The 10,000-nt window shown below is 33.3% G+C and overlaps 1 protein-coding gene across 12 annotated transcripts in view; it reads left to right on the top strand.

The window, feature by feature from the left end:
* Positions 1–7,708, top strand: part of LOC113801235 (major facilitator superfamily domain-containing protein 12) — a 27,402-nt gene extending 19,694 nt beyond the window's left edge. For 8 of the 12 annotated variants that reach the window (XM_070133967.1, XM_070133959.1, XM_070133961.1 and 5 more), the window contains 8 exons: positions 157–384; positions 1,141–1,335; positions 1,576–1,850; positions 2,311–2,325; positions 3,046–3,173; positions 3,712–3,912; positions 4,161–4,349; positions 4,626–7,708. In XM_070133967.1, the coding sequence (XP_069990068.1) occupies positions 157–384; positions 1,141–1,335; positions 1,576–1,850; positions 2,311–2,325; positions 3,046–3,173; positions 3,712–3,912; positions 4,161–4,349; positions 4,626–4,717 (1,323 nt within the window). In that variant the 3' untranslated portion in view covers positions 4,718–7,708. The remainder of the gene's footprint in view (positions 1–156; positions 385–1,140; positions 1,336–1,575; positions 1,851–2,310; positions 2,326–3,045; positions 3,174–3,711; positions 3,913–4,160; positions 4,350–4,625) is intronic. The other 4 variants (XM_070133969.1, XM_070133968.1, XM_070133970.1 and 1 more) reach the window with 3 other exon arrangements.
* Positions 7,709–10,000: the final 2,292 nt, after the last annotated feature.

The following is a 10,000-nucleotide window of genomic DNA, read 5'->3' as shown; positions in this document are numbered from 1 at the left end:
ATATATACATATATACATGTATACATATATACATGTATACATACATATATATATATATATATATATATATATATATATATATATATATATATATATATATATATATATATATATATATATATACATACATACATACATCAAGGAATTTTGTTACAGTACATAGTCTTCATCGTTTTGGCCATTGGTTGCCTGTTTGTCACCCTGTTCCATGTTATGGTGAAGGAAGACAACTTGCCAGACTATGCCACTTGGCAAAGGGTGGCCATAAACAATGCAGAGGCCTCGGAACCTTCTCAGGCTGAAGGAACAAATGTGTCTTCTTCATCTGCCTGTGCCCCGGTTCACTGCCGGATGACAGCCACAGATTGGCTGAAGGATAGACAGGTGAGTGGTCAAGAGGTTTGGTTTTAGGTTTGTTCTTGTTTAAATGACTGTAAGTTTGTTATTCTGTGTTAGCATATTTGTTGAGATGATCATTAAGAAATTAGTTTATGAATGATTCTAATTAGTATTAATGGTGATTTTTCTACTAATTGATTGAATTTTACCTTTCCTGATTTTCCTTTTTTCCTATCTTTATTGCATTCTGTTGCTTTCCACAGGTGTTTGACAAATGGCATGAAGCCATAAATTCAGGTATAAACTTTCTTGTATTGAAAAATGGGTGTTATAACATTTTATTATTATCCTAAAAGCCTTACCTTATGTTATTTTTTTATGGTCAATTACTTTGTTTAATGAAAGCTTTAGTATGCTAAACATTTGAGGAAGTTAACATTAACTAAATAAAGTATAAATGTTGCTTGAGCATAGTATTGTAAGCCAACTAACTAAAATTGTTTAAATGTTATTTGCTCTTTATTTGCTGCTCTTTACACAAATCATGATAGCTGTAAAGTAAGAATGCATAGAGTATATTAGGCTAAGTACTGAACATACTTCTTTGTAAGAAATTAGTGAGAATACTTACTTTTTGATAGTATATGCTCATCAGAAAGTAGTAATTCTGAGCAAAATATAATAGAATACTGACTTTTACAAAACTTGTGAAAGTATTCCTTTTCTTTCATACTCATTCGGCAAAAACTGAATTTATGAGGTATTTGAGATCCTTGACTCATTCCCACAAATCGATTCCAGTTCTACCAAGTGGCCTTCCTCTACATGGGCACAAGGCTTTTCTGCAATCTGACACAAGCTTATGTCCCCATATACTTGCAAGATTCCCTTCACCTGTCGGAGGAATCTGTGGCATACATCCCCCTTGTCATGTACGTGTCAGGGTTCCTTACCACCATGATACTGAAAGCACTTAATAAGTTCATTGGAAGGAAGGTAAGCTTTTTTTAAGTCTCTTGATATTGGGGTGTAATTATGGGTAGCAGTTTAAAAGAATATTAATTTTGAATTGTCCTTTGTAACTTGAATGGTTTCTGTTTTAACTTTTGTGCTTTTTGTATGACTTGGAAATGTATTCTTTTCTCCCTGGAGATCTTCATTCTAAGGGTGACCATTTTTTTATGATATAAATACCCCCTCTGTATTTAATTCACATCCTTCCCACCATTTGCCAAGGCGTCCTTCATCCTGGGCACCCTCATAGGCGGAGCAGCCTGCATTGGCATCTGGCTCGGAGAGGGGGATGTCTACTGCAAGTACCTCCTTTACGTGGTGACTGCCATGCTAGGGGCAGGTGGCTCCATCATGCTGATCACGTCCCTTTCCATCACGGCAGACCTCATTGGCCCAAATATTGAGTCAGGAGCTTTTGTCTATGGTGCCATGAGCTTTACAGACAAGCTCTCCAATGGGATAGCCGTTATGTTAATCCAAAACCTGAATCCCTGCACGTAAGTATTTCTGTGAGTCTCAGATCTCTTGATGGATCATGCAGACAATGTGCCTTGGTGTTTCTTCTCTTGAACAGCCTTGTGTGGACTCTGTTTTGGACTGTCAGTCATGTAAACTTGCTTTTCTTTGACTTGTTTGTCTGTTTTTGTCTATTTTATCAAGTTATTAGATTGTTTTTTCTTGCCAGTGAATGAGTCCTCTTGTTATGTTTTAAAATCCAACAAAACTACTGTTTTATGTAGTACTTTTTTGCATGATTTGACATGCAATGTGTTCTTTGCTACTAGATGCATAATACTTGCACACAATATCTGAGCTAGCTAGACAAAACTGTTGCTGTTGCATCAGGAAGCTTATCTGAATGTTATATAAAGAAACTTTTAATTATTATAGGGAAGCATCAGCTAAAAGACAGTTTAAAGAGTTGTAGTGATTAACCCAATTTAACATTTGTTTCAGCACAAACCCCATTAGGTGCGTAAATACAAATTTTGTGCATGAAGTGCTTTACGGACCTCTGCAGGTGCATGTCTTATTAACCCCCACTTCCCTGCTATTGCATGGTTTCTATTTCTCTAACAGTATGATAACAAAATTAATAATAACACGATAGAGGCAATAAAAATGAGATTCCAGAGTAATTTAAGCTATACTCATTGAGATCATCAACCCTTTCATGAGTCTCCAGCGTAGGGAAATGATTATTTGGATGTCATCCTTTCCATGTAAATGTTTTGTTTGTTATAATCCTCTTCTCATAATCTCAGTATATTGCCAGTTATCAGTTACTCTCATTTTATTCTTTGTCTTTTAGCTATTAGTTTTCCTCTTCTTTAGCTCTAGTGTCTCATACATTTCAAAGGACAGTAAGGATTGGACAAAATATGCTTTTACAAGAAGTTGAAGGGGATAGGTAATTGCAACTTGCATTAGAACGCATTTTTTTTTCTATTTCACTGGAGAGACCGTTTCTGTCTGACACCTTTGAAACATGCCAGTTTTAATTTGCTAAGTTCGCCACATTTAATGTGTATTGCTAAGCGATAAGTAAAATTCTGTCATCATCAGTCACCTTCTAGTTAGGTGATGTGGACTATATGTGAATATTGTAAATATGTTTATAAACTTTGTTTTGACAGTCAAGACAGTTGAAGACTGCACCTATTACAATATATATTTCTTCCCAACTCTTAGAGCATGTTGTCCAATGTGCTCTAAATATTACCGCGATATCCTCTTCTACTGCTGTGGTGGAGCTGCAGTCCTCGGCCTCCTGGCACTTCTCACTCTCCTGCCTGTCAAAATAGGTGATCGCTCAAAAGGTAAGTTGCCAGTTCAAGGTTCAAGTTTTGGTCCAGTTTCTTCTCCTTATAGCAAAGTGACTAAAACAACAACAAAAGTGTATGGAGCATGGAGGATTGGCTGTTTTTTTCTTAGTTAGATGAATGATTGGTTTGAATATGTGTGTTGTATGTGGAGTGCTGTTAGGTGTTTCTCATAAGGCTTTAGGGCTGTAGTTACAAGTTTGGAAAAATGTCAGAAATATGATGTAACTTAGTGTTTATTTTTAGAGGTTTGTATATTTTTAGATATTTGTCTTCATGTGTCAGTAGTAAGTATAAAGTGTATTTTTGATATTGATGTTTAGATAAGTATTTGTAAGTTGAGATGAATGATTGAAGGATGATGTAATTTCACTATTTCTAGGTTGAGGAAGATAAATAAATACATATATGTTTTTAAGAGTTTGGCTGCCATAGATACTCATAGTGTACAAGTTCTATAATTGATGTCCTTTTAATTCTCAATTCGAAATAGAGTATAAAGATATGTAAACGAGGATTCTTTTATGCACTACAGCAGGAGACTCGGCCACACCCACAGCTGACTCGAGCAGTAGAAGCATAGAGGAAGACACCGTGGGGAATGCACCTGCCTGTATCAAAGCAGACATGAGCACAGTAGCGTGTGTAGGGCCTGCAGTCAGTACAATGGCTGCAGCTGGAGTAGGACCAGGAATGGGTGTTTGTGGTGGCAGCACCTCCTCAGCACAAGGTGAAGGTGTGTAGTGCTTATGATTAGATGCATGAAATTATAATGTTGTAGCATGAACTAACCCCCTTTTACAAGATTGCTGAAGTGTTGTTAGTTTTAAACTTTATTAACCAAAGTACTTCTTGCTGTATTTCACTGTATTTCTAGGACTAGTTTTATGTGATGCTATTGAATGCTTATCATCTCCTATGTTATCTCTAGTTGGTAAAGCTTAGGCTGAATGAGCATTTACTACAGATGCAGTCTTCTCTCAGGTAAGGAGTCAGAAAAAACATCTTCAAACACTAAGGATGTGCCCATAGGCAAAAGTCCTGCATGTGCCAAAGCAGATGTTAGCACAATAGCATGCGTGGGACCTGCCATTAGTATTATGTCGGCTGCTGGGGTGGGGCCTGGAATGAGTGCGTGTGGTGATAAAATGTCTTCTGTTACTGGAGATGGAGGTTTGTTGCCCATAGCTTATGCATGATGAAAAATAATTTGTATTTGATTAGGGACATAGTTTTATTAATGTAGATTAATCAGTTGAGACATTGTGCTTTTTGCATCTTTATGATAAGTCTTTGCTTGCACTTTTTTGTTATTGTTATATTGTAATTTGTCGTAGTGCCTATGCTTTTTTTCATATGAAACCTCATTCTGAATACTGTTTGTAGTTTTCACCACTTTGTATGCATATAAGGATATATCATTGATTGATCTTAAACTTTCCCTTGCAGAATACACAGCTGTCCCGAACTCAGTTGTGAGGGTTAGAGTCCGAACACACTCAGTAAGCAGTGATGAAAGTGATAATGTCTCCAGAGCTTAAGAATGTGATCAATATTAAATGTGTATAAAACCAAATGTATTTTGCCATATATTTGTATTTCAGTCATCCCCTGCTTAATGTTTGTCACTATTCATTTGCACTAATGTCTGGGCTATCCAGCATCCAAAATCATGTTATATGGCTCCCAAATGCAGTGCAAATTAAGGTATGTGCACTACTACAGTCATAACCATGTCATGAAACACTTCACCTGCCCAAACATTTCAAAAATAGCAGTTAGGTGTTGATTTGAGTTTCATTATTTACCAGTATGACATGATATTTGCAAAGTGATTTATTATCCAGAACATATCAAAAACTTTAAGTGGGGGATTCCTGTATTAGCACATGCCATGATGCACAGGGATACTGTAATGAATGGGAACAAAGTGTTTTACTTGTATACCCAGGCATATTGTTGATGTTTTTTGTGAGAAGATTACTCATCCTGAACAAGAGACTATATTTTTATATTAAAAGAGTTTCAGGGCATTTTGGTACTTTTACTTACTGAGAATGTCATCTCACAGTCCAATTTTTCTGTCTGTGCAGTAGTAGGACTTTGGACCAATTGATATTAAAATTCCAAAGGTTGATAGTTATAGTGGTATTTTTTGGTAATGGTTGACATTGATCAGTTATGCATATTCATATTTTCTCTGTTCTACTCTTTTTTAGTGAATTCTACTTCTTGGGATATTATTAGGCATATGGCTTTGGCTACTAGGCAAAACAAAATTCAGTAATCTCACTGGTCATGAAGTTGTGAAAATACTACCCAATTATTGAAGTCTGTCACCAATGATTTAATTTTAATAATTTTGTTTCAGAATGAATTTAAAAGGGCAGACTTTAGATGTATGAAATAATGTGTATTTCATGACATCCACTATAATTAGCTTTGCAAACATTTGTGGAAATGTGCTTTTTACCCTTTGAGAGCCATGTTCGGATATCTCCAAATGAAGCATTTTATGGTACCAGCATGTTATTGGACTTTGTGGAGGAAGGGCTTATGGTACCAGCCATTCCGAAAATCGACTGCAGCTTTCAAAGAGTTAAGCAGCAAGAATTGAAAAGAATATGCTTGATTTATAAAAAGAAACTGCCCTTTCATTTTACATAAAACTTGCCTCTTGCTTTATATGATATGTAGCAAAACACAGAATCAGACAGAAACCTTGGTATTCAGATTATTATAAAAAAAATTGTTGTATTTTTTTCTTGATATCTTAGTCCTCTTCCTCTTCATACTTAGATATACATTGTCATATATATTTATATAAGATGTAAAGGGAAAGTATGTAGACACAGTTTTTATATAATTTGTAAGATGAATTGTAAATGAAATTTATAATTTAAATATAATAGTAAATATAATTGTAAAACTATGTAATCCAATATACTGAATTAGATTTTATGAACATTTAAACAAGATAAAGAAGTCAAAGTTTTTCATCTAATGTGTGATAATTTAATAATTATTTTCTAATATTAATTAATCTAATAATTCTCTTTGCAACAAGCAATTCAATGACAAATTAAGGAGGTGCCATTTTGCATCATTTGTATTTGAACAAAAGATTTGGCCATCCTACATCCCCTTACCCTACTACCCCCAGTCTTCCATCCCACCCCCCACCCCCCTAGTTGCTGTGGTTTATTTAATTTGTGATAAGAATGATTGATCTTGACAAATTGTTGCACCCTGGATTCTAGGTGTGCTAAGGAGATGCAGAGATTTACCTGCAGTTTATTCCTGATGGTGCTGCTGCGTGGTTGTGTTTTATCTGTATTCTATAGAATTGTCTTTTTCCTTGTTTTCTAGAGATATTGATATTCTAGATGCAGGAAGATATTTTTCACACTGGTCAGATTATGTAAACATTGTGGATCAACTGTGATATGTTGCCAGTACAGAAAAACCTTGAATTCCATGTAGTATTGTATATTGTGAGATTATGGGATCTGTTTATAAAGTTTATATTGTAATTATGATGATTTTGAACAAAGGATGAATGGTTGTATTGATATGTGTTATTTAAGCTTCATGTGTATGTCTTATATGAAATATATGATAGGTTACTTAATTTGTGTGTATGTGTGTGTGGGGGGGGGGGTTGTGCGTGCGTGTGTGTGCGCGTGTATATATGTATGTGTGTGTGTGTATATATGTATGTGTGTGTGTGTATATATGTGTGTGTGTGTGTATATGTGTGTGTGTGTGTATATGTGTGTGTGTGTGTGTGTGTGTGTGTGTGTACCATGTTATTGAGAGTGATTATTTTATATGATAAAAAATGATAAATGGACTACAAAGTCTGCCACAATGATGGCTTGCATAAATGCATGAAAAAGTTATGATGGGATATATATTTGTGTATGTTTTCTTCCCAGATAGAAAACTTTAAAAGTTATCATAGTTTATTACTCTTTAACTTGCTTGCTCAACAGGTGATGTTTTGGATAAGAAATTACTTTATCCACTTAATAAAAAGCAAGTTATCTGAGTAGTAAACTTAATGACTGGCTTAAATACATATGCCTTTGATTACTATAGTGATGGAAGTGTTGCACTTGCATAATATAACATGATTTAAATCTTCAGAGAGATGTAAGAGTCTTTAGAGTGAAAGGGAGATAGATACCTTGATACCAGTTTATATGCAAATTTGTTATTGTTAAGAAATCCATACTTTATATTCCTGAAGGACTTTTGGGTTGTCTAAAGAGTGCTTTTAAACTCAGAAGTGAGAAATTGTCAAAAGTCCACAATTCTTCCGGTTGTTAGATATATATTTAATGAGAAGAAAAAGCATTTACATTATAGATGTTTTTTATATATGCTTTTATTAATTCCTGAATAAAACTTTTTTTTTTTATATATATACTCTATTATGTATATATATGAATTCAAGATTTCTCTGCACTTCCTTTTTTTATAAAGAATAATAAATGATATTTATCAGATTAAAAATATATTGATTGGTAGATAGTTGTTTCAGTTTATCCTTATTTCCTGACTTCCTAGATAAGGAGAGATGACCACATGATTGGGTTTTCGAAGCATATAATCGTAATTGATAAATATAATTGTCTCCCATTCTGCTTGGATGAAAAGATATTGTAGCTATTGTGTGTATTGCTTGAGTTGAGATTTGCGTAAAATATTTGGTTTGTTAAAACGTTTCCAGTCCATAAAATTTGTATCACTAGATATGAAATATAAGTATCGTTCATATTTTATAGTGTACTGCAATGAGGTACGGAATGTTTAAAGAGAAGGTGCAAACTGCAGTTGAATTTGAGATTCATTTCAACTTGATTTTGTATGCAGATATATACAAGTGAATTGCATATTACATTTAAAGTAACTATTAATGTGCACGTTATAATGTATAATATAAGACTTCACAGTATTTCCATCTGTAATTTCTTGTGCTGCAGAGGATGTATACTACTATTTATTTTTATTTATTTTTTTTTTTGATAGAGGAAATATAAGAAGTTGTAAACATGTTTTGATTCTCGATATTATTTAGTTATGCAATATAATAGCCAACTTTACATAATATGTTTCTTTTAAATAATGTTATGCATATGGGTCCTGGGACCTCACTAATACGGTGCCATGTTTGTGGGTATTACATGAGTATATGGTGCCAGTGTGATAGGGTCAGACTATTTGCTTGCGGAAAGTTTTTTTTTCCCTTTTCTTCTTTTCAAAAACGCAAATCAAGTGATAGAAAAGGTGCTGAGAGAAGAGAGGCAGTCTGAGAGGACCAAACCCTGCTTGAAAATTCATCTGAGGTGTAGTGGTCTCCACGTGTGATGTGTGAGACAATTTTTCACTGATTGAAGGAGGGATAAATGAATCTCATAAAACAGTCTAGTAATATATCTCTGAACTGTGACCGTGACCATTGTAGAAAAACGGTTGAATGTGATTGAATATCTTTGCAGTTCAAGAAATATATTTAACCAGTTTATTTCTTCGTCAACAATACTTACTGACGAAAATATGGTCGAAATCAGTCTAATACATTTCTTCCACTGTGAAGACATTATTTTTTCTCATACACATTTTCTTTGTGTATCTCTGTTTCCATCCCTGATCTTCCCGAGTACAACGAGCCTCCTCAGTATATGCATTTCGGCATTTACAGTAGATGCTTCGGGGCGTACGAAACTTTTCTCCTTGTAACGTTTTCTTTTTCTTGATTTAATGTGCGTGTGTGTTTGCTTGTAAACTGTTATCTCTCTGTTTGTAATGTGCGTGTATTTATTTACCATGTGCGTGATTACCTGGTTAGCGTGTTTGCGTGTTTATCTGTCTATATTTATGTTTGAACTGTTAAAAAGCATATCCAGAAATAACAATTGCAGTAATAGCAGCGTAAAATTCCATTTTTTCAATGAATTCTAGCACGCAATCATCGGAAAAATATGGTGAACAAAATTTTATACAAATTTCGCATTTGGACATCTGAATATTTCGGCGAAAATTTGGTATTTCAGTGATGTTATTCAGTGTTATGATAGTATTCTTGAAGACCGTGCAATATAATCGCTACGAACAATAGAATCAGTGATAATAAGGATGATAACGATAACGATGAAGATGCCATTAATAATAACGACAATTATGATAATGATAGCATGGACATTGATAAAGAAAAACAATAATTTTGATAATTGTAACGATGGTAATTATAATAGTAGTGATGATAATAATGATAATAATATTGATGACAATAACAAGGATGGTAGTAATAACAATAATAATAACAATGATAATGATGATGATACTGATGATAATAATAATAATGATAATAACAAAATAACAAAAATGATAATGAGGATAAAAACAAATGGTAATAGTAATGATAACAGTAATGTGAATGATAGTATTAATGATGATGATATAATAAGGATAACGATAGTGCTAACAATGATAGTAATATAATAATGATAATAATATTAATAATAATGATAATATTAATGATAATTTCAATACTGATCGTAATAATGATAACAACAATGATAATAATAATAACTGTTATTATTGTTATTAATAATAAAGATAAAAACAATAATGATAGTAAAAATAATAGTAATGATAATAGTAAAAATAATAGTAATGATAATAATAAAAATAACAATGATAATGATAATGAGACAGTAATATCAACAACAATGATAATAACAATAATAATAAAAATAATCATGATACTACTAATAATAGTAGTAATAATGATAATTATAATAGTGATAATAATGATA

This window comes from Penaeus vannamei, chromosome 19, assembly GCF_042767895.1.
Source record: "Penaeus vannamei isolate JL-2024 chromosome 19, ASM4276789v1, whole genome shotgun sequence".
NCBI lineage: Eukaryota > Metazoa > Arthropoda > Malacostraca > Decapoda > Penaeidae > Penaeus > Penaeus vannamei.
The sequence above is the reverse complement of the archived record's forward strand: the minus strand, read 5'-3'. Positions and strand labels throughout refer to the sequence as shown.